The sequence below is a fragment of the Phalacrocorax carbo genome, chromosome 2 (assembly GCF_963921805.1).
Source record: "Phalacrocorax carbo chromosome 2, bPhaCar2.1, whole genome shotgun sequence".
NCBI lineage: Eukaryota > Metazoa > Chordata > Aves > Suliformes > Phalacrocoracidae > Phalacrocorax > Phalacrocorax carbo.
Window position 1 is genome coordinate 98,786,431 of NC_087514.1, and position 25,287 is coordinate 98,811,717.

At 40.4% G+C, this 25,287-nt stretch overlaps 2 protein-coding genes across 6 annotated transcripts in view; one reads left to right on the forward strand and one right to left on the reverse strand.

Moving 5' to 3' along the window:
• DTNBP1 (dystrobrevin binding protein 1) overlaps positions 1-17,655 on the forward strand; it is a 70,317-nt gene extending 52,662 nt beyond the window's left edge. For all 3 annotated transcript variants that reach the window (XM_064443647.1, XM_064443648.1, XM_064443646.1), the window contains exons 8-10: positions 11,042-11,197; positions 13,074-13,217; positions 16,753-17,655. In XM_064443647.1, coding sequence (XP_064299717.1) covers positions 11,042-11,197; positions 13,074-13,217; positions 16,753-17,000 — 548 coding nt within the window. In that variant the 3' untranslated portion in view covers positions 17,001-17,655. The remainder of the gene's footprint in view (positions 1-11,041; positions 11,198-13,073; positions 13,218-16,752) is intronic.
• A 708-nt stretch (positions 17,656-18,363) lies between these two features.
• JARID2 (jumonji and AT-rich interaction domain containing 2) overlaps positions 18,364-25,287 on the reverse strand; it is a 226,087-nt gene continuing 219,163 nt past the window's right edge. For all 3 annotated transcript variants that reach the window (XM_064443643.1, XM_064443644.1, XM_064443645.1), the window contains 3 exons: positions 23,958-24,141; positions 22,425-22,532; positions 18,364-20,288 (listed from right to left, as the gene is read on the reverse strand). In XM_064443643.1, the coding sequence (XP_064299713.1) occupies positions 20,112-20,288; positions 22,425-22,532; positions 23,958-24,141 (469 nt within the window). In that variant the 3' untranslated portion in view covers positions 18,364-20,111. The remainder of the gene's footprint in view (positions 20,289-22,424; positions 22,533-23,957; positions 24,142-25,287) is intronic.

Below are 25,287 nucleotides of genomic sequence, written 5' to 3' on the forward strand. Positions count from 1 at the left end.
GAGCTATAGACTATTTATTATTCTGTAAAAAAAATGAAGGAGCAAGTGGTTTGGTTTTGAGTAAATGAAAACTAGATGCATGGAAGAAAACGTAAAATGTTGAACTAAAAATTTAACACTTGATATCCTTTCTTTAGAACTGACATACTGAAAGTTGCTTTACCTCTGAATCACAATCCATGTCCTAATTAAACTGTTTTTCACATAAGCCATTTTGTTCCTAAAAATAGGTACGTAGAGTGGATAAAACACACTGATGTATATTTCTGCACTTATCATGAGATGTCCTGTTTCTTGTTATATAGTGCCTTTCCATAATAGACAATGAGGAATTTTGACCATGAAAATACAGTCAATATTCTGAAATATTGCTTTATGTTCAGTTTGAAATGTACCACAACTTTTGTTTTGGTTGTCTTCCTTTATTGTGCCTGTATAGTTGTTATTGTCCATTTGGCTGAATTTAAAAGCAACCTATTAATTGAACAATACTTTTGTAAGAGAATATTATAATATAGTTTGAAGAGATCTGCCTTACAGTATTATGAAAAGTCTGGAAAAGACGTGCCATTGCTAACATTGCAAATTAGCTTTACTAGTAAATAGCACAGTTACATGTTCAATTTTTAAAAAGAATGATGGCATCTTTGTTTTGCATTTGAGAATAAATAGAGGTTTTTAAAACAAGCTGCTCTGTCATAACTGATACTCCGTGTGTAATGAATATGCAGGACTGCATGTATTTTTAAAATTCCTCAGCTGGTGATGCATCCCAAATAACTGTCTGTTAGCAAATTAGTACTCTCGCCTATTATTTTCTAGAAACTGTTTGGATGCTCCTGGTTGCTGGTTTGTTAGGGTGAGCAATACTTCAGATTTCATTTTGCTAATCGTATCAAAGAAAAGTGTGTAGTCACCACTAGGATTTCTAAAGATAGTCTGTAGCGTGACTCATTTTGGGACATTAAGAGTGTTGAACTGGACTGGATTTGTAATCTAATGGCCCTTTTTCTTCTTAATTTCTAAGAAAGAAGTAGTAAAACCAGCAGTAATAGGATGAATGAATAGCATTTTTTTTTGCTTGTATTGGAGAAATTGTTTTGACAGAAATGGAAAAGGAAATAGACTAAGTCGTCAGGAAAAAATAAACACTTCAAGTATTCTGTGTGCGCTACTGATATAATGATTGGCCTATGGTCTTTTTAAAATATTGCTGCACTTGAAATTTTGGCATTGTAAACAAACTAGGCTTCTACATGAGGAAGAGAGGGATTTCACTGGCGGTCCTGCAGTTCTGACTTCCTGCACCTTTAGGTTTAATTTGTAGAATTTTCCCTCTGTTATACTTAGCTTAAAATAGAAAGAAATTGGGGAGAAAAAAAAAACCACAAAAAACCACCAAAACCCCAAACCAACAAAGCTTTCTCATATTTATTCCTTCTGTAGTTAATCCCTGGTCCTTTCATACTCATTGAGACCACTCCAAACAAGTAGACATGTGTCTTTTAGCATACGTACCTCGTATGAATCTGGTTTTGTTGAAATAAGGAGTATATTTGTTGCTTCTTTAAAGTATGACATTTAGGCTCTGTTAAAAGCCCTATTTAAATTCTAGTAATAAGGCCCTAATGTTCTTAACACTAACAGAAACCCAGAGCTGATGACTGAGAAATGAATCTTGCAGTTGATTGCGGTAACACTCACAGGCTTTGTGCTTTCAGAACTTTAGTCTGATGACCAATTCAGATGAGAGAAGACTAATGATTTGGAACGGTTTCCAGCATCAAACACTTCAAGTATAATTTGAATTTGCAAAATGGTCTCCTTCACTATTCAATAAAAGAGTTCTGATAGACAGAAGTTTCATCACTGTACAGAGTTATTTGCCACACATGTAAAGCACATCTCATTATTAAATGTCGTTTACATAATGCAAACTGAATGCCTTAGCATGTGGAAGAGATGTGAAAAAAGCATTCTTTTTCAACTGGTTGCATAACTTTTTGTTAAAGGTAGTTGTTTTTTTTTCTTTTCTGGTTGAGCAATTATTGATTATGTTAACCTAAGACTTGTATTGAAGTATGTCTTTTAAAAAAAGCCCTTTACAAGTCTAAAATAGTCACTGCCAACATAAAGTAAGTCAGATTAGACTGAACCATACTGAGACTGTGAATCCATAGCTCGTTCCTTTTGGCTCTGAAGCCTGCAGGACCTTGGCAGGCTCTAGCTCTCCCTCTGGAGAGGGAGGTATAAATTGCATGTTTAGATCAGAAAACTGGTTATTCTGAAAACAATATATGGACTAAACCCCTAGTTTTGTTTTAGTTAGTAGAAAAGAAGACAATAATTTGCTCACCTTCAGTTTTTTGAGGCAAGATGTAGTTAAGCACTGAACAGTATTGTTCTGCTAGCCTGTGTATCTGAAGACGGTGATAGTTTGAGTGAAGAATAGTTTCAGCAAAGCAAGAGTTCAGGGCTTAGTGTTATTCTTAAGGACAAGTAAAAGTTGATACTTGCTGACTGATTTGCCATATTGTGGAACCCATATTTTCAACATGTGCACAATGAGTCATGACAGCAAAACAGCATCTCATAATTTATTTATGTATTTACGCATGCACATAATTTCATCTAGAAGGCAAGTACCTCAGAGTTGTGCAAAGGTTAGGATTAGCACTGTTCTTGTTGTAGCAGAAGCCATTTGCCTGTCTTTGAGTGCCTTCCACTTCCAAAGCAAAGGTGGTTATCTTTTTGGAATGGAAAACAGTAATTAAATTGCTCAGTAGATCCATTTGTACTTGGATGACGGGATGCTATTAATCTTATTTGGGACAGTTTCATGGGCTTTCGTAAACCTGAATTAGAATACTGCAATGCTGTGGTTTCTGTTTTAAGTACTTTGGGTTTATATTAGCTATCGATTAGTTTTTCCATTTGAAAATTAGTATTTTGAGGTGAGACAGAAAAAGCAGTGATCGGGGAGTGTATGCATTAGATACAACTTTTCATAACAGTACACTAGTTCTGAGTCATTTGAACTGCTTGCAGGTATAATTTCTGTAATAGTGGGATTTTTCTATAGTGTGTGGCTAGATTGTAAAGCCAGATTGTCTTCACAAATAACCCTATATATACTGAACATGCATATGACATTGTCAGGTTTATTCATAGTGAAAATAAATACTTTGCAGCTTACTAATGGAATTATTGTTCTTCCAATACCATAAACGGTGGATTTACAGGGAGGCAGGAAACAAGCACGTGAGCTCAGATGCTTGCCAGTTTATTTATTTTGGACTTACTTTCTGTGCTGGAGAGGTTCAGCTTAATGTTATCCTTCCCTTGTCACCTTTTCTTCTCTTTCAGTTGGTTAGAAAGCCAACTCAAGGAGGAATGGGGGAGTTAGAAGACCCCCTTCCTAACAGAGCCTGTCCTGGTGCAAGCTGAGGAGGGTTTGTGGTACTTGCATCCCACTGAAGTCATGTTGCTAAATCCTGTCTACTAGAAAGACAGGTATCGTCACTTAGTGTTCTTGGAACCAAAAATGAAAATGAACCAGGAGACCGGAAAATGGTGGATTGTGGATTTGTTAAACCAGAAGCCATCACGTATGGGCCTGGAGGAGAGAATTCTCCTCCGCTAAAGCTTTTGCTGTAACATTACCATACTTTGCAAGTCATGCATTTGCACACCTGAAGATAAGAAACTACTGAAGCAAGTGTGGAAAAAACCCCATAATGTGATGTAGAACAGTATATCCATGATGATTTTGAGTATAGTTACAACCAACTAAAACAAATTCTAAAAAAAAATATAAAAAAAACAACAAACAAACAAACCAAAACCCACAAGCAAAAAAATTCTGAAATTGTTCATGATTACCACATTTTCAGGCATGAAAATTTGTCTGCTCGTAATTTAAAAAATTCAAGAAGTAGGCAAATACACTCAGGTTTCAGGATGGTTTTCTATGAGAAATAAAATGGCCAAAAGCATTCTTGCTTTTTCTGAACAACAGGAAATCTAGCTCTAAAACTGTAGTCCACTGTGCCTCAGTGGTCCGCCTTGCAGAGGAGTTCTCAACCTGGTGTATTTTCAAGCTTGCAGAGAATAGAGGAAGGTGAAAGCAATTGAAAGAACATAATGTGCCATATGGCTGCTATGTAGGATGTTCTGTTAGTTTTACTGCAAAAAAAGTACAGTTGTGCAAGGCAAGATTTGTGCTTTTATATGTAACTTCGGATGCTCTGGGCTTGTCTGACCCCCTGCATTAATTACAATGTGTGCCGTATTCGCTGCCTAAAAGCCAAATCAAACCTTTGTTAAACGGGTGCAGTCTGTCCATAGCTCGGGTGTGTGCTCTTCTGCAGCAGCAAACCACTGGTCTGCCTTGGAAAGGTCACGTACTTTACAAGGCTTTAAAAAGTAGGAGAGAGCTGAAGAGAACTGTGAAAGTAAAATAAATGTAAATGCAATAACCTTTTTTTTTTTTTTTCTGAGCTGACCCAAAAGATCCTAACTCTGTCAAGCTCTGATACTCTTTTCACACACTGAGAGGCATACGATTATAAAGTTTGTGTGATTATTATTTTTTAATCCTAGATGTATTTACATTTTTAGAACCTGATTCATGCATTTGCTGTTTGGTGGAGCATATTTTTAGTATCTCTTAATGATGATTTCCTGGTAGCCAGATAAAGTTTGGAGTTATGTGGAAACCTTTTCCCAAGCTGCGTTTCCTGTCGCATTGGTCGGAAGCTGCTTTTTCCTCCAGGTGCTGCTTTGGTAACAGGAATCTTGGCATACACAGGCGGTTATTTTCAGTGGTTTGTTCTGATATTTATTTAGGCTTATTCTGTATTTTTCAAGGATATCAAGTAAGCAATTTGTTTAGAGGGAATTTCCAAGGTAAGTCGGCTTGTTGAAACTGCTTATTGCCCAACTTAAAAATTAATTTCTTTGCACTGGTAAAACCTCTGCTTTTCCTCTTGACTAGATTATTTCTGGGCTAATTAGACTTTTCATATTCTGATGTAATCTATAAAAACACTAGTTAGAAATTGTCAAGGAATACATACAGTCATTTTTAATGATTGGTATTTTAAATGAAGAAATATTTTAATAAAAGTAATTTCCATAATCTTAATTTTAGTAAAATATCTCTTCATGAAAATGCAGGCTTTTGAAGGTCATCAGACAATAAATTTAATTTGGAATTACATATATTTTTTCCAACAGAGTTGATCTTTCTGTCACTGAAGTCCAGTGAAATCCTGACTTCACATTCTAGTGAAGTCATTCAGGACTTAATTATTTTATTTTGATTGTACTTATTTGAATATACTTTTGGTAAAAAAAAATACTTTGTGAAGAGACTGTTAAATCAGAGTTTTAAAACAATTACATCTTGTAGTTGTCACTTGTTTTCTTTTCACTTCTACTTGGAAGAAAGACTGTGTGTACCTAATTCACATATCTTCTAATATTTTTCAAGTCTTGCCAACAGTCTTTCCCCACTTTTGAGCAAAATATAGTGCAGGAGTGCTCTGAACGTCCTCCCTTGTGTTATCAAAGTGTATTCTAAATTCTGTCAAGAATAACTTAAACATTTTTGTGAAAAACTGCATTCTTTGAAGCACTCCCCAGCGTGCTTCTCTTGCTTTGATATTTTTACTTAAAAGAGTATATAATGAGGCAGTTGCAAGTATAAGTTACTAAGTTATAAGCACTTGAAAAGTTACTTGTCTCTCTGTCTGTCTTCCGTTGTTTGTTTTTATCATTCTGATTTTTGAAGGCTTTCAGTTGTTTAGTGAATAGCCAGCTTACTAATAGGTTTTGACAGTCTCACACAGTATTCTTGTAGCCAGATTATGATGTTACCGTCTGGATGGATGGGCAACAAGATGGGCAAATAGCTGGTTGGCTCAGAGGGTAGCAGTTAATGGGTCATACCCTTCCTGGGGGCTGGTGACAAGCAGCACACTGGTCTTTCCTGGAGGAGCTGACGGAAGGTGCTCCCACCAAGTTTGCAGATGACACCAAATTGGCGGGGATCGGTCGACACAGCGAGGGCAGGGCTGCCATCCAGAGGGACCTAGAGAGGCTAGAGGGGTGGGCTGACAGGAAAATTATGAAATGTAGCAGGTACAAATGCAAAGGCCTGCACCCAGGCAGGAGGAGCCCCTGCGGCAAGACCAGCTGGGGACCGACAGGCCGGGGAGCGGCGCTGGGGGTGCGGTGGGCAGCGAGCTGGGCATGGGCCAGCAGCACGACTGGCAGCAGGGGAGGCCACAGCATCATGGGCTGTACGAACAGGAACATGGCCGGGCAATCAAGGGAAAGGATTATCCTCCCCTACCCGGCACTTCTGAGACCACGTCTAGGTACTGTGTCCAGCTTTTGGGCCCCCCCATTCCGGAGGAACATCAAAAACCTGGAGGGAGTTCAGCGAAGGGCTGCTTGAAACTTTTATATCCTTAGTGAAAGCAAAAACCCCTGAAAAGAATACTTGCATATATTTTGTGGTCTGGTTGAATGAGTCTACAGAAAACAGATGAACTATGGGGGGAAGGGAAGGGCATTTAGCCTAAGCTCCTTTTTTTTATTACTCTGTGTCTTTCCTGCTTTAAAACAGATACATTTATGGATTCTAGTTCACTTGAGAACTATACAGTAACATAATAAATTAATTGAAGGAAAGTAAATTGCTTGCATAACAGTATGAAAGCACCAGAAATCCATCTATTTGGACAACTTGACACCTTTCACGTTAGGTCTAAGGGATGTGTTAGCAATCTCAACAACCAGTGTTTTCAGTTGCTGGGGTTTTGCAGTCATTCTTCTAATTAGGTTTTGGGTTGGTTTTTTTTAGCCGTAAGTTATTCAGGAAATATGTTGTATATAACTGGAAAATGGTTTAGATTAAGTATAAAATGGTCACTTAGCTTGTTGTTTGGATAGAAACTTTAGCTACTGCAGCAGAAATTTTCATTTGTAGGAAGTATCAGTCAGTCGTATGAATTTCAGAAAATGGTGTCCTTTGTACTTGAGGTATGTAGTTATAAGCCATTGTAATTTGTTCCTTTGGAGTCTGGATACTTTTAGTGTCTAGTTCAAACGTTTGAGATAGGATAGGTTCACACACACCCCTGAAATACAGTTCATTTGTAAATAAAAATATGTTATAAAGTCATTAAGAAATAATCTGTCTTGAGGTCCTGGCTTTAATAACTTAATCTTGTAATAGGAATACAGTATCTAATTAGCACATCTTCTGGCTGCAGAAAGATATCAGAAATGCAAATTAAGATGTGGAAACATAGATGTTGTATCAAGTAATAATATTGTACTCCTAGTCTTGTCTTGATTTCTAAGCCTTTGGCCTGTTTGCACAGCTATATGGTGATTTTTTTTCCCCAGAAAAAAGGCTGGGAGGGGAGAACACCTATAGGGAAGATCAACGCATTAAGGACTACGCTCTGGACACTGCTTTTTTTTTTTCCATTGACCTTTAAGAGTCCTATTAATGACTGGAATTAGCTGCTCCAGCTTTCCAGGTCCCGTTAGCTGATAGAGGCAGGATCCGCAGGGGCAGAAGCAGATGACGACTATAGATTTTTCTCATGCTGAGGTGTTTGGAGAAATAGTCATCCCCTGAAACTTCCTGATAAATCATCACCTGGCTAGAGGAGGCGAGGACAGTGAAGCACCTCAGTAGGGCTGCACGTACCCAGAGGCTGCTTCAGGCTCCGGTGGCTGATGCCCAGGTAGGACCGACTTCCATGCTTCAGCACCCGCATAGTGAGTGCAAGGCTAGGGAGAGCGCGTTGTTTAGCAGCGTTGGAGAAAATGAGGTTTTGTAGCAAGTGGAAGTTTTGTGGACGAGTGCTGCCTCTTTGCTTGGGCTTCGGAGGAGGCGGGCTGTGAGTCGAGCTGTGGGTTGGCCACGGGGCTGTTCCTGGGGATGGTGCAGAAGGCTGTATGTCAGCACTTGAGTTTTCAGTTTTTAAGAAATATTTGCCTCCCTTTAGTTCTGTTCTCTTGGAAGTCATAGCTGGTGTAGAACTGAAGTCACCTTCTATTTGGGTTATCATGGCAAGTCCTGTAAGTCTGCATCTAATTGTGAATTAGCATTTTCTCTGTAGTCTGGTTGTTTTTTTTTTCTGTGCACAGCAGCGTGATTAAGAAATAGGTGCAGTCACTGATTCAAAGGTACAATTCTGTGGTGAAAGGAAAAATGCAATAATATTTTAAGCATGTCAGGTCTCAGTGATGTCTGTAAGAATTTGTATGTGGACTTCAAGAGCATATGCAGGTATATGGGTGATACTTTCGTCTTTCTTAGAACTCAGTGTTTTGTAAACATGTAGAACTACACTTGGATTGTGGAAAACAATTCTGAAGAGCTTTGTAAAAGAAAGAAAATACCCATTTTTTTCTGTTATTTCAGGTTTGAAATGTTAGCTTCATCTAGCATTTCTGACAACAAGCAGAAACCCCATGTGTAGCAGTTTGGTTTTGCTTAGCCAAGCAACTTTTATTATACCTGGCAGAGCGTAAAATCATGCAGCAGGGTTCTTGATGTTAACTCTCTGTAACTGACTTTGGAGAACAAGCCTATGACAGCTCTTCAGCTAAAGTATTTCGTGTTTCTTTAGAATATGCCAGCACAGCAGGCAGCTGTTACTGTTTAACTTTGAGCACTGACAATTTCAATAGTTAACAGGACATTTTAGGCAAAATGAAGAAAACAGAGGGTATGGTACTAAGAAAAAAGGTTATCAGTCTCATATGTTGTTTGGGTACTGTCTTGGGGAGATTCCGATTGGACATGAGAGGGAAATTTTTCACAGCGAGAACAGTCAACCATTGGAATAATCTCCCCAGGGAAGTGGTTGACTTGGCCACATTGGACACCTTCAAGAGTCGGCTGAACAGGGTGCTGGGCCATCTTGTCTAGACTGTGCTCTTCCTAGAAAGGTTGGACTAGGTGATCCTTGAGGTGCCTTCCAACCTGGGATTCTGTGATTCTGTTCTGGGGTTAAAAATATCCTGAAGTACCAATACAGAGTGCAAACCTGTCAGCATATATTATGAGAAAGACAGAAAATTTCCATTGTCAGTGAGAGCTGCTGGCTTTTATTATTACAATTGAATGGTGTTTCTGCATCATACACCATGTTATTAATAATTGCTCATCATTCAGGACTGTAGGAAAGGAGTTGCTCCAAGGAACATAAAGTCATCATACACCACTGTGTAATTGATAATAAAGACGTGTTGACTTAAAGGAAGATGCTTTCTGTATTATACACTGATGTTTTACTTCTGAAATCTGCTTTAAGAAAAAGATTTTGGCTTATTTACTGATGTTTTAATGGATATTTGGTGTGTCAGTCCAATTTTATGGATCCTCTTGGCAACTGTCACAGCTCAGTTGCTTCTGTATATGATCTGTGACCTTGATGCTGGCAACAGAGTGAATTACTGCTCTCTGATGTTTTTGTCTGGTGTAATAAAACATGTTCTGCATTTGGATAATAATCTCCGCAATGGTAAATGCTTTTAATTAATTTCCTTATTGTAAAATATCTTTAACGTAACATTTTCCCTGGAAGACGGACATGATGCTTGTCCTAGAAAACCTTATGCTCCTTCAGCATTTATCCATATGGATGCCATATTCTAGCTGTGTCTGTCTAGAGTGTGAAAGCTTGGCCATTTTTTACCCAGCAGGATTTGTTGGAGCTTCCCCTAATGGGTAGAATAGCCCAGACCAGCAGCTCTTCTCACCATCCCCGTCCTTTCCATCAGCAGCTCAGCTAGCACATTCTTTTATTTATTGTAAGCAGAGAGCTTGTGAGACTGGTTTAGAAAAATAAACAGAGAACTCTGAGAGGAAAGGTTCCAGCTGATATATTCCTCATAAAGAGCACTTTTTTGTAAAGCATATTCTAATAGCGGTCTGGCTAGAGATAGTACTTCAATAGCTACTGTATTTTTTCATTCTAGAAGATGTTATTCTTCACTAAACAGCACGATTCTTTCCTTCATACATCTGTTTGCCAGCCAGTGACTCCTGTAGAGCAAAACAGGAGGGAAGGAGATCTCCTAATGATACTCAGTCTAATACTTCTTTGGCTGTAGGAGGAAAGAGGAAGTTCTAGAGACCCGGCATAGATGTGTACAAGGAAATTCAATTGGCGCTGTATCTCTGTACAAGCTATACAAGCCTGCCCTTTCTGCTTGGTGTCATTTTAGTGATTCATGCCCATTGGCTCTGCTTTTTTTGGTGGCAGTACCATCGTCGTCTTCTGGCACATTCTTTGCTGCCATACACAGAGAAGACCCTGTATATTGACATTAATGACCATGTGGTGTTGTCACTGAAAACGGTAGTGCTTAACTGCCTCCTGTCGACTCAGGCTGCCTTCACAGCTTCTGTGGATGCGTACCTGCACTACATGTAGGATATTCTTCAAAGGATTTTTCCAGTCTGTCTGGAGGCTGACAAAAACAGAATCTCACCTGCATGTGCACGCACACACATACGTATGTTATGTGTATTTATATGTATGTACGTGTAAGCATACGTTCATACATATATATCTTTCCACTTGCGGTGGAAATGTGCTGCAACGTTCAAAGTAAAACTATTACTTTTCTGCGTATGAAGTACAAACGATAGCAGAAGCATCGTTATCTGATGGCTTTTTTGGGCAGAATTCTGAAATCCCAGTTCCTGACGGACAGTGCTTTCAGGTGTTGCCGTTTATACAGTTCAAGAAATCTGCATCTTGCCTCAAGATATATAGTTATGACATCACTTTAATGCAAAGGTTATGCTGCCTAATATAGTATTCTTACCCTCTCGGTTTTAAAATATAGTTGCAAAGCACAGAAGCCTTCTTTTATAACAGCCTGTGTTAACAGCCTGTAGTCACAGTCTGTCAGTATTGAACTGGTTCAGTGGCTTTTAAATTCTGAGAGTTGGGGGGGATATACATGCAATATTTTATTTGTTTGTTTGTTTTATGCTCAGCTGAGCTAGATGCTGAACATGCACAGAAGGTTTTGGATATGGAGCACACCCAGCAGATGAAGCTAAAGGAACGTCAGAAGTTCTTTGAAGAAGCCTTTCAGCAGGACATGGAGCAATACCTTTCTACAGGATACTTGCAGATAGCGGAGAGGCGAGGCAAGTTTTAAAATACCTTCTGTGTGTAATCCACAAACTCGCAACTTGGAGAACATTGTTGAGGGGTGGGAGGCAACAACGGTTTTAATGCTTGCGTACAGCTAATGCATTGCAGTGTCTAAATTCTTCCTTGGTGGAATTGAAACCTCAGATAAGCTCTTTAAACAAACCTTGGGTTCCAGGGGAACTAGGCAACTTGGAAAATCAGTCAGACCCTGGGCTTGTTGACTGAGGAAATGCGAAGCACTGAAGTACATCTGGAACAGCACTTCTCTCTGCAGCTGAAGAATGCATCCATTTCTGTAAAGATATGGATGGAGGTGGCTGCTTCTGTCCCTTGGAGTTCCGAAGCCTGGGATTGTCACCTGGCAGCAGGTGCCTCAGAAAAATTTGAAAAGTGCAGACGAAAGCTCGGTGTTGTATTTCAGGACAGTTCCCCAGTGGTAGCTGTTTCCATGGGACATGGGAGATCAGAATAAGCTCTCTCCTTGTTATGAGATGAGTCAAGTCTGGCATCTCCCAAACAGTTAAAGCACAAGAACGCCATAGGCTGCAGACGCTTCTGTGTGGGAGGGATCCATCTGTTGAGCCAAAACTTAGGGATTGTAGGCCCAGAAAGAAAGCAAGCAGGAGATTACGTCACTCATGTGGCAGGAAAAAAATGTAGAGATTCTGTCCCTGCTCCAAGAGCCGCTCTGCTGTCATTTATAATGTCGGAACAGGGAATATAAGCCAAGACTTCCATTTCTCTGCACGAGTGCTATAAACGCTCATCTGCAAGATACTTGAGATTGGTTGCTAGGACAGCCTTCAGAGAAGTGGGATACGTAAATTTTAAATTCCTTTGGTCTAGGAAGGAATTAAGTTTGGGTCTCCTTTCTTTTTGTATATATACACATAGACAACTTAGGCTAGAAGTGGATCTTGTCACTGGATACGTGGCTCTGTTACAATGTCTCACTTTCTGAACTTCAGCTTTGCAGTGTGATGCAGAACCCATGTGTATCAAAGAAACTGTTTTTATGAAGGATTTGATGCTGCAGCTATAGTATATTTGGGGGGGGGGGAAAAAACCCCACAATCAAATGATAGGTTTTCATTTCTGTTCACATATGAAGGCTTTTAATAGTGTAATTATTAAATTTAGATAAACAATTGAACTGTTCATTATCATATTTGATGTTACATGAGCAGCAACTGGACTTAAATCTGAGTACCCCTGAACTTACTTGTTCTTTTTGTGTGCTTCATTGTTCAAGGAAGAAGGTGCTCACACAAGTATTTAATTCCCTTGTGAACTGTTGGTATAATATTGACAATAATAAGTAGTTTGCTTGAGTAATTGATAATATGGAATCCCCATGCTGAGAGATGATATTGGGTGTCAGCCTAGGTTTTACATGCTACTGTCATCTCTTAGACTGATGGATTGAATGAGGGAGAAGAGTGGCTTCTCTCTGTTAACATCAGTCCTTATTTCTGAATTTCATGTCCCTTTGTGTATTGACATCCGGTGATACTGTGTTTAAATGAATTTGGTTTTCTCTAAAAAGACTTCTAGTTGAGAGAGCTGGAAAGGAGTGTTACAAAATGGAAAGTTTCAATCTTTGCCCCTGAGCCCCATCCTTGCATATTTCTGACAGTGCTCTTGCTCTAAGTATTGTTGCTAAAAACATTTTGGTTTACAGAAACAGTAATAGACGTTCATTTCACCACAAAGATTGCACAGAGTACTCTTGGATTTGGGCTGAGATTGCTGCGAGCAGCTCCATATCTAGTTTAATTACTACTAATGCATACAGTTAGAGCAGCCTTTATGGGTAATACCGCCATGTAGCTGACTGTCAGTTTGCTCATTGCACTATTTTTACTACAGAACCGATTGGAAGTATGTCTTCCATGGAGGTGAACGTGGACATGCTGGAACAGATGGACCTAATGGACATGTCTGACCAAGAAGCACTTGATGTCTTTTTAAACTCAGGAGGCGAAGACAATAATATGCTTTCTCCCATGCTGGGTATGATGCTAGTAATGACAGCGTGCTTAGAGACAAAGTGATAAATCACCAGAATTGCTCTAATTTGTAATGAATTATGTTATCTCATAGATCATTACGCTTCACGTAGATGGAATATTTTTCAGTAGTGGTTTTCAAAACATTAACATTCAGTTGCAGTACGAGAGCGCTTGCTGCAAAACTACTTGATATTTCTGAACCGTCTCTTCTTTCATTTAGTTCCTTACGGCTTCATGTTATATTTGTCACAGTATGGGTAGGTGGTATGTTACATACTGCTTTTAAGGTGCCTTTTTCTCAATATAAGATTAATAGAGGACATTTTAACAAACATGAATAGAAAGTTTGCGTTAATTAGGTTTTTATTTTTAAGACTTCTCTCTTAAATTTGTCCAGAATTTTGGCATTTTGAAGTAAACTCAGACTAGTTGTACAGCATAAAATCTTCAGCGAGAGATATTCAGAGGCTTGGTCCAACCCAGCAGTTCATAGATATAAAACATGATAAGGCTCTGGAAGCTTCTCAACAGTGATTCTGATACCGCAGCTCTTTCCTGTAGCCTTCATACTGCTAGTGAAGTTAGTTAAATTGGATTAAATTAATCTTAATCCAAAATTTTGTTGATGTGTTCTGATGAACAAAACCAGATTTACGTTTTGGCAAGTTGCAGCATGATGAAGGATCTGCTTAAAGCAGGTAATTAGTAACACTGGATATGGTATCCTGTATCCACGAGGGAAGTGTGCTTTCTTAATTAGAAACTTATTTTAGTACTAAAATGCCTTTTCCCAAAAGAGCCAAAGTAATTTTCCTTGGGGGAGATGATGAAGCTCCTTTATTTCTTTTGAAAATACAGGTTGAAATATTTTTATAAAACTACTCATAGTGAAGCAGCAGTGTACTTTACGTACCCTAAAATATAGGAGAGAATTTAAAGACAAACGTTAATAATATCCTGGGGTAATTTTCTTCCCTGCTACGTAAAGATGATTATTACCTGCTGTGAACAAGAAAAGCTTACGGTAAGTAGTCAAGGCACACTTGACTACTAAAGGTTTTTGTGTTTCATTGCAAGAACTAAATTCACATGGCTGGTTTTGGATAGGCACCCGATTAATTCGTTATTAAAGTGGATCATTGCCGGAGCATGTGAGCAGTTACAGAATCTAAGGCTGTTTTCCTTCTGCTGGGACTTTGGCAGACGTTGGACTGAGACACTTCACGTCTTAATGACAAACAGTGTAACTGGATTCTCTAAGGAAGTGTAGGAACTACTAGACGTGGTTGGTTTCTTCCTAAATAGGTGCAAAACTTACTAGCCTTTGGAAAAGCTATATAATTTATTTTGTGCTGTAATGTAAGTATTACAGTGTGTATGTATAGGTAGCATATATATATATTTAGTGTGTATATATAGAGATGCACATACACTGTAATATAAAGTACCAGTGCTGTAATGTTCTAGCACTGTAACTGTAATGCAGAGGTTGGACAGGCTTGCAGCCAGGCTCTCCTCTACAGTTACGACTACTACAGCGTAACAGTCTTGTGAAGCCTCCTGTTGTGGTTCCAGAGGATTCATTTCCCTCTGAATTAGAAGGGACTTTTGTGCTTGCTTTAAGGACCTTGCGCCCTAGTATCAAGCCAAATGCACAGTAGTCTTCATTCTCAGAAAAACGAGATGCTTAAAGATAACTCGTCATTTTGCTGTCAGTGGTGAACTGCGTTGGTCAGGGCAAGCTTTGTTTCCCAGTTTTACTGAACACCACAGAATACAGGTAAGTTATTTTAGTAACTGGTAAAAATTAAAATGTGCTTAAGACATTAAAATGTTTTCAAATTTGCCTTGCTGTAAACATTGCCGGTTTAGGAGCATTGGTTTTTCATGACAGTCCGTAAGTTGACCTGAAAAATATACTCACTTTGGCCACTCCAGAAAACTCCTTCTCTGGGTGTGTGTTGTGTAAATTAATCTAACGCATGCTGGTGTGCACAACATAAAGACAGGTGTCTTGAAAAACGTCTTCCTGGTATCAACCTGTGTTCAGCATAAATTCATGTACTACCTGCAGAAGCAACTCAGTAGACCTGCTAGACATCCTGGACTGACAGGGTCGGTTCGTGTGGCAGGGTGCTTTCAGTCTGGGCAGGTCGGTCAGCCCTCAGAGTTGTGAATGTTGTACAAGATGCTTATTGACTTGCATTTAAACTGGAGACCTGCTGAGGGCACCTCCTGTTTAAATGGGAGCCCCTGGGTCCCGGAGAAGCTAAGGCAGTGTTGCATACACGACTACCTGCTGGCCAAGTTTTGGTCCAGAATTTAAGATTGCAGCTAGTTAGGGCAAGAAGTGGGCCTGAGCGACAGGGTCGAGTACAAGCAGCTGCTGTTGCCTCCAGATGCTGTTACAGTTTAACTCGGATACCTGGTAAGACTATGCGGACCAGTCGTAGGGCAGCGTAGTGTGAGCTGCTCTGCAAACAGCCTTAGCGGGGGTCACGTGTAGTGATTAGCTGATTTCTGTCCGACCCTCTGGAAACCTTTTTATATAAAATCCCATGGGATTTTTAAGAGTATTTTCTCACTAAGGTTACTCAGTGCTGAAGCTGGGTGCCCCGACTATGGAGAAACCCTTGCTAGGTATAGTAGGGAAGGAAAAAAGGGCTTTATTTGGCAAACAAACAAAGAGTGTTTAGATGTTTCCCTATTTCTCCTTCTTATTTACTACCAGGAAGTGTCCAGGGAAGAAGATCTAAGAGAGTTTTGAAATCTCACCTCTCCCACTGCAAGCAAACACCATTACATTGAACTTGCTTAGAAGGCGGCTTTTTGCTTAGGCTGTGGAGGAAGCGTAGTCTTGAAATCCCATTCCTGTGCACTTGAGCTATGATAGAGCTCTACCAGGGGAAGTCTTTCATACTCTGGGCAAGAATTGGATTTGCTTCCGCATCTTGAATTTTAGTCAAAACTAGAGATTACTGTAATTGCCTACGTCTCAGGGGGTCTTCTGGTTTTGTTTGGGATTCTTTTTTTTAACTTCACCCAGGTTTATTTATTTCTGTCATTCCGTCAGACAGAGTTTGTCTGGAGGATTTTCCTGTTGGTGACGATTCTCAGCGCATGCTGAAGTCTGAACGGACTTTATCAAAGTCAGAGTTAGGAGGATTACGTGGCCTCGGCTAACAGGCAAACTGGGCGTCAGCTGTATCTCTTAACAGAGTCAGGACTTAATACTCCCGCAATCTTACCTTATTGGCTCTCAAGCATTAGCAATACTAGAACGCGTGAAGGACACACTCACCATCAGAAACAAGTTAAAACCAGCCTGTGGCTTGTATTTGAGATCAGCTTCAGAAAAGCCAAAAGGCAGCTTTGTTTTGGGAGGGTTTTTTAATTGGTATTTTGCAAAAGAAGCAAAACGGCCCGAATGCAACTCATGAACCCACACTGAGCTCAAGGGAATATACTGACTTGTCAATTCACTTGCCGAGCCACAGCTTGATTTTTGTCATTGTTCTTTTTTCCCCAACTATAAGGGCCTGACTCCAACACCTACGTGAATGAGATCAGCCTTCAGGTTCCGAGCCAGACTGAATTACGACAGAAACTGTCTTCACTGTCATCAACCTGTACCGATTCTGCCAGCCAAGATGCGAGTGAAGGAGAGTCTCCGGTTATTCAGTCTGATGAAGAGGAGGTTCAAGTGGACACTGCTCTTGCTGCTGTAACTGAAAGAAAGGGTGCTTCAGATGTTAGTGATGAAAGTGACTCTCAAACTATTTGAATCTGAAAACCATATCCTTTAAGAATGACTTCTGAATGAATGAACCAGTGAATGAAGAGCTTGCCTGTGTAACAATTTGCTAACCAACCGTAACAGCCAGATCTTTTTACTTAGTGATACCGCCTTTTTACAAAATTGCCAGTCAGGTGGAGGTTGCTTTTTAAAAGAAAAAAAAAAACCATATGCCTAAAGCACACACACTTTAACAGTAGTCTTGGGGCTCAGGGGAGCAGGAAAACTGTTGTATATACTATGTATAAGAGAATTAAGGGGCGAAAGATGCAAGTTACTTTGACCACTAACCTTTAAATGGCTGATTGGAAATACTTAGACTTGATGTGTAATACTGAACCCAGATTGTTCCCTGCATGTTTTCAGCTGCTGCAACTGAAGATTTAGGATCCAAACCAAAATGAAAAGTTATTTTCTACTCTTTACTACCTACTGCCGTTGTCTACTAATGCAGCAGTGTCTACTCTCTCACACTTCTTATTCAGGACTGACTTAGTTATCATAGGTGTTAAGGAAAAAAAACAAACAAACTGAAAAGGAGGAGAGATGCGTACTGAAATGTTACACTCCTCGTGGAGCAGATCTCTTAGAATTGTATAAACTCACTCCTCTTTCGAGATAAAATAAAGTATTTCTATCCCAACCATGTCTTTTACTTGATTATCCAAATATTTTATCTATCTATCTATGACAGTGAACAGAGGAGACTAATTCAGGGAAAAAAAGGGTTATTTATAAGAAGCACCAGTGTAATTTACTTAGCTATGGTCACATCTGCTTGACTACACTGATGCAAGCCAGCAATTTAAGGGAAATAAACCTGAATGAATTATAAATTAAGTGCGTACCTTTTATAAACCTTAGGACCTATAGTCGTCATCATCTCACTGCCATTTTTTCCTGCAGTCATTTTTCTCTCTAAACTTGCGGTCTGAACGTGTCTAACGCCTGTTTCTTGTCAAGTCTCACGCTCTGTTTGCAGGGATCTGCTCTCCTTTGCGAAGGCTCCTGGCTCCTGCTCTTCATGCACAGAGGGGAAGGAATGTAATCAGAAACAGCGTAAGTAAAAGGATGAGCTGAGATGTAGATCCATCCCTTCCACAGACCTGCCCTGACAAAGCTAAGGGGTGGGAGTGAGGCCTCACCTGCTGGAAAGCAGCCGGTTTCCTTAAGGATTTGCTCTATCTCCTGTTACCTGACAAAGTGTTTCCTGACCCCTCACTGGGAAACGAAAGCTAGAAGCTCTCTACCTACACTTAGGTCTTTACTATTTAACGGGGCATCTGCTGGAAGAATTTTTTCCTCAGAGGAGCTTACTTATTCACTCACTTTCCAGAAGACAGACAAAATGTCCAAAAAAGTTTTGTTTTTTTATTAAACCTCGTAGTACAAACCTGGAAAGTAAACAAAAAACTGGCAATAAACAACATGAAGTCTTTCCTTACAAGGAAAGAGAGCAGAGCAGCGCTAATAAATTAAATGTCAAACTGTAAGCCATAGTCAGAAGTTTACTGTCAAGAGGGAAAAGTACACAGCAAGGCCATAAAAACCAGACAACCACATTTGAAAACACTTGACTCTGTTTATGTTATTGTTAAATATTCCAAAACAGTTCAGTCTTCTGCAACAACAACCAACAAATTGTATTATAGGACTTTCCTGACAGTCACCACTGGCAAGCTCAGTGCAATATGGGTAGCTACGGTATTGTTGAATTCAATTACGAAACAAAACAGTTTGTGAAAACATTTTCCCTTTTTTATTCCACACATACTGTACACACAACCAGAAAAGGGCAACAGCTACTCCATTATTATTTTTTGTTGTTGTTCAGTGATGTAAGCAGCACTTATAAATGTTACAAGAAAAACCCTGTAAGCATCCAATCCAACCGATGAAGAAAGTGAAACGTAAGGCTTTTCTTCATCTTGTCTCTTCGCCGTCCCTCCCCCCACCCCAAGAAAAGGCTCAAGTATTTAAAAAAATTTACAGGCATATGTACAAAAGGTGTGATTTTTTTTTTGTTACAACATAAAGAGAAAAAATAGACAAGATGAAAGCAAATGCATTTTCACATTCAAAAGAAATATGCAGACCTGCTAGTGGCTCTAAATGTGATCATATAATGAAACAAACTCAAAACAAAAATTAATGCTTGACTGTGTAAAGGTGTGAAAAACAGCAGTGGAATGGAAATGGAATGTTAGAAAGATTGCACGTCTATGACAAAAGAAGCACTTATGGCTTCGATCACTTTTTTTTTCTTTTTTTTTCTTTTTTTTTTTTTTAAAGGATGCTATTGAAGGGTTTTTGATAAAGTAGCCAACAGCACCAAAAAATAACAGAATGGATTTCCTAATGAAATCAGGCACAGTTTTCCCTCACATGACTCCTCAAGGCAGGCAGTCTTTTTTCCTTTTTTTTTTTTTTTCTTTAAATTTTTATTTTTTCCCCCTCAAAACAGATGCATAGTGATGTGCTGGTAAAAGAGAACATACTCCAAATCTCCTCCTTTTGCCTACAGTTAGGAAACAAGTCCGTCTTCAGCTGCCATAACCTCCCAAAGAAAGTGTGTATTCTCCAATTTAAAAAATTACAAAACTCATCTTGCCGTGACAGAATAAAAGACAGCCAAAGTAAAGCAACTTCTTTCAAGTTTTTTGTCTCCTATCCCTTTTCTCTCTAGAAAAATCTGCTCACATGACTGGAGAACAAATTATAAAACACATCAAACTTTAACCTATTCAAAAAATGGGTTAAAAGCCTTTTTTTCACAGTTACCAAAAAGGCTTTTTATTTTTTCAGCCATAGGGACAATACAAATTAATATTTTATCAGCCCCTTGCCGGTTTTAAAACAGTGAACATACGGCAGTTTAAAAAAATCAGACTGCTGTATCTATCTATTCTAAGTACAAAAAAAAAAAAATTCAACAGTTTAATGCTAAAACAAAATTAGTTCTCTAAAACCAGAAGAAAATCTTCTTTAGAGCTAGTGCAAAGACAGCTTGTATTCTACAGCAAGTACTCCAAACTATGGTATAATAATTACAAAAAATATATATAAATTGACAAAATGAGAGTGTTGGCATCTTCAGGATTAACTTGAAGCACTTTTGGATGAAGTGGAGGATGAAAGCCTAGATGATGGCACGTCAACTGTAGCTCTCTTACGAGGTCCTCTTTTTGGTGTAGGCTTGCTGATACAGTTCTCAATGCTGCCATTTTTACCAGATACTTTTCCACAGATTTGATTGACTAGACTGATTATTTGTTCCTGTCGAGGAAGTAGGAAAAACAGAAGACACATTAGCATCCTGCTTTCTCCAGTCACGCCTGATGAACAGAAAGGTAGTGCTGCCGTTTTGCCTGAAAGCGCTTAACTGGGGGGAAACGCTACGCAGCAGCATTCCCCTACCTACTACTTATTCACAGCCAGGAGTTTTCGAAAAAGTACCGTGTAGTAGTCCAGACACTGCCCTTGCTGAAGCTTCCCCCCTCCAAACCTAAAGCCCGTGATAAGCAGAACTAGAAACGTCTGAGCTCTGGCCACTGAGCAAGAATAAAGAAGCCGGGCTGCCAGGTTACTGCACTACGGTCAGAAATGTCCTTCAGATACAATTTAAAACCTACTGCTGAACAAAGGAATAAATGCCATAAATGTAAACCCACAGTAACATTGCTTGTAATTTACTAAATATTTCTTTCTTTAAAATTTAAGAAAAAGATTCCTCTTTTTCCTTGTGACGTTGTTGTCACTGGTTATAGGGTCCTACTTCCATTTAATGGTCTCTGGGTGTCCGGGTGCTCGGCGCCCTTGCACAGAGAACGCCCCGCTTGCTGCCACACAGAAAAAGGGCTGCAGATCCACAGCACAATGATGAGCAAGAGACGGGAGTCCCTGAACTGCACATCAAAGAGCCTTGGCTACAACGCCACGCCTAATTCTAATATATACAGGGATGTGATGAAGTCTGGGGGGTGAGGGGGGAGATTTTTCTGAACCAGCTGTCCCATCCTGGTAAGAATGTTGAGGAAGTTATTTTTGTGCAAAGTTGAAACAGCCTCTTAATTAAGTCTGCCTAGCAGTTAAATAGATTTAACAAACAGCATTTGCCATTCAGGTTATGCCCCTCCAACAAAAAAAAAAATCTGCACTAGTAACCTGGCAGGCAGGCAGTGTCCTTCAGAAATGTAGAAACTTTGTGACAGTTTTTTTTTAAACATCTGACAAAAGAAAATATCCTCACCCAGTATTGAGAGAGGTTTTCCTGACTTTCCCAACGCAGCCAAAAATGTCTACTTTGTAGTTATAAATTAGAAAGCCTAGCAAAAAATAATTATTGTCTGTGATTCTGCTGGAAAGAGTGGCTTTGAAAACCTCAACAGAATTAACAGATCTGTGAAAACAGGATGTAAGGGACTGAATAAGCTCCAGAATAAGAGAAATACATTAAGATTTCTGAACAACTTCCTGAAACTCTTCAGTGTTTATCGCATTACAAAGGCAGTTTCTCTGTTGTCTGGGCTTCTCAGCTTGTGTTTGTTTCTGTCTACAGCGCCTGATCCCAGAACAGTCTCTACAGTTAAAAATGAAGAAAGCTCCAAGGGCACAATCTGCCCCAGACGTACTTTGACCTTTTGGTTTTCCCCCACACCTCTCCGCGCATACACCAGAAACTGCTGAGAAGCCTGGCGCAAAAAGCCACCTGTGCCAGCACTGATCGCTAAGAGCTGATTTTGTAATTCCTCCCACTGCTCCCCCACTTGCTATTCCCCACCCATCCCCTCGCACACGCTGGCTGTCCACAAATGGAGCTCACCAGGCAGGTGCAGAGGCTCTACTTGACTGTACTGCAGCGTAGCGTTAGCCCAGAACCCAGGCACAGTCCTAGTCCTAAATCTCTCACCTGAGTTCTGAGTATTCATCGGCACATTGAGCCATTATGGGACTGCTCATCTACAAGGACTCTACGAGCCTGCCTTAAAGAAGGTTCAGGCTGGCCTGCAGTAAGTCAGCATGAACTTTCAGCTACCAACAGAGCAAAATTATCCTAAAGCACAGAAGTTATCACAAATTAGCCAGTCGAGGCATAGCCTCATGTTCCACAGCATCCCAAAGCATAAAATGGCTTCTCTGTTCTGTAACACATATTCATGCAGTTTATGCTTCAGGCTTCAGCTTTATAATCATCTTTCCCTTTCTTTTACTTAGCTCATAATAAAGTGCCTTCTTCCCACACCAAAAAAAAAACAACAAACAAACAACCAAACCCCCCAAAACCCCACCAAACCCAACTCCACCCAAACAGCAAAGCAGTCTCCTGAGGTCTCGACAGGACGAAAAGCAGGGCTTAGTCCCAAGTTTTCAGTCTCAAAGCTCACCAGCATCACAAAGCTGTATCATACAGACCTCATCATAACGGTACATCATTTTCAGTCCCCGACAAGACTTCTGTTTTTCCACATGCCGCAGGGCACACTCCAAGCAGAAGACAACATTTTCATTCTCCTGTACAACCTATAAAAATGCAGGGGTGGGGGAGAAGAAGTGCAGTAAGCTCCAACCTGCAGCCGTGTTACACACGCAGTATTTCACATCGCAATGTGTGAATTGTACCTGTATTTTACTACAAGTTAGTGGAAGGAGGCATAAACAAGAAGCATTGCGCATTGTGAAAATGATTCAAAATGCCTAAGGAAAAAAGCAGATAACCCTTTCTGAGCGCTAATGTTGGCAAATAAAATTTTTAAAAAAAACCACCACCAGTAGTAATGAAGGCCAAATCCAAGTAATGATAGATGCATAAAGCTTTATTGGTATCTAATATGTAGCCTAAAGATTTCCTGAAAGCAGCTGTTTCCCATTACTTTAAATGCTGTCTTGAATAAGGATAAAATCAGAAGCTTAGCCACAGGGTTCCTCAGCTACTGTCTCATTCAGCCAAGGTCACATTTGCTCAGCTGGCTACCTGCCAAGCCTGCAATTGCAGCTTGGAATCTGACAACCAAGTTTACTTTTTTGTCCCTTATTACTGTTAAGAATGACAGGGAAAAACCCTTCACTCGATTACACTTACTCCAGAGCGAATGGACCAGAATTAAGAGCTTTTGGTTCGTTGGCTTTTTTAAACAAACTCATTTTAAAGTTACTTCAAACTACTCCTACTTAAACATGTCTTAGCTGCTCGGTGATCTAAAGACATGTACAAACTCAGCATCTTCTGTCCTAGAGAGGGGAACAGCTACATCTCATCATTTAACAGTTACGTTGTATTTCCAGCAAAAACCTAACATTTATAACCAAAAAACCTACAGAAGATGACAGAAAGAAAAAGGACTGAATATGGACTCACACACACTGAATGATGTTTATTTAAATATCTGATCTTGGAATTAAATGGTACAGAAGGTTATGGGAGGGGCTTTTGGTATTGTCAATGAAATTGCTGTATTTCTGGGTGTTCTGCATACAGCTAAAAACCTGAAAGTGTCATCACAGCACTTAGCACGCCTTCAAAAGCTCTTAGGCAGCTACTACTAAAAAGAGAGAAAGTTTATGGGCGTGACTTCTATTTTTGACCAGACAGGCTGGCAAACAGCATCTTAGCCTGACGGACAGGCTGCATCTACCCTGCAGGGATCGGTGTTACCCCTCCTCATGCAATGCGGAGATGCCTGTGGGCGTCCAAGAGCGGCTGAGTAACTAGTTTATCCCTCCCTTACAGGGGGAGGAAAGCTAAGCCGACACTTAACCATTGCCTACGTCGCCGCTGTCCAAGGCGATAAATGTTCTGACAGCAACCAAATCAACATCTCTGTGTCTTGCGTGGAGTGAATGAGATGACTCTCTGGTCGCGTCCTGTCTCTCGAATGCTTACAGTCCATTAGAGTGTATTAGAACAGGGGGGACCATACCCCAGTGGTGGCAAAGGGTTTTACTCACCATGGAAAGATAGCACAGGTGCTGACAAATCTGACATCTCCTCTCTGACGTTTCTAACTGCAACCACTTTCGAGGCTTTTTCTTTCCATCCATCCCCGTGCTGCTGCTGTCGTGGCTGCCATAGCGCGCTGAAGAGTGGAGACCTGCCTCGTAAAGCTGCCGCCGCTGCCTCAGCTCCGTGTCCCTGTGAATGTTTTATGCAGTTAGACATTGGCATTGCCTCGTACCACCGCAAAGCCATGTATAATCACCCTTTTACCACGATCATCACTGAAACCTGAGCTCCACACAGCAAAGCCCTGAGTGTTGTTGGAGGTTGGTGCCATTCCCTACGCATGGCAAGAGACAGCCAGCACCACAGAAACGCTGCCTAATTGCACAAGCTATCTCCGGATTCTAACAGCGACCACTGTATCAAGCCAGTGGTTCTCAAACTGCTCCACAGAGAACTGGGGACTGCTGAGTACTTCCTGGAGGTCGATGGTTGCTCGGGGCCATGTGGAGAGTCAGGAGATGTGGCTAACATGACTGTCATTCCTGAAGTTGCCAAAAGCCACCTTGAGGAGGAGGAGCCGTTGCTGTCAGGAGTAGCACAGCCACCTTCATCAGGAGGCAGAGATGAACCAAGGACCTGCTGCCGTGAGGTGCTTCAGGCAGGAAAGGGGGAGCAGGGCAAGTGATTGTGCCAAAAGACGAAGATCTTGCTGTACACCCAGAGGAAAAAGAAGGAGATGTCAATTAAGAGTAAAGACTAAGCCCTCTAGCCGCCCTTCACCCACGGTGTCCGCAGGGTGGACAATACTTCCTATGCTGAACTACACAGCATTAGGAGAGCAGGTCGGTTGCAGCTGAGTGGAAGACAGCAAGTGTGGAGTGAGCTGAGCAGATGGAAGGGGAGAATAAAAAGCTCACCACCAGACACAGCTGAAGATGGGTGGAGAGCCAAGCTAAGCAAATGGCATGGTCAAACTGAGCAACCAAGGCAGATTAGGAGAGGAGGCAGCAAAAGACACAGAACAAACAAAACAAAACAAAACAAAGGGAAAAAAAAAAAGGTACAGCATTCCACTTTGGTTGGGTTTTTTCAGGTTTTGCTGTTTGGGATTTTGTTTTACACAAGCAGCCACAGGAAGGACCGATATCCTCCAGAGAATTCCAACCTAAGCATAAGAACAAGTTTGAGAACCACTCTGATAGAGGTCGATGTGATGGTCTAACAGCAAGCACCAACATTTCTGTTTCACCTTTTGCACTTGCAGACTTTTCCTCTTCAAGAAAAAAAAAAATGCACTTGGAAGTGATTATTCCCACAGGGGAACCAGCTGCAGGT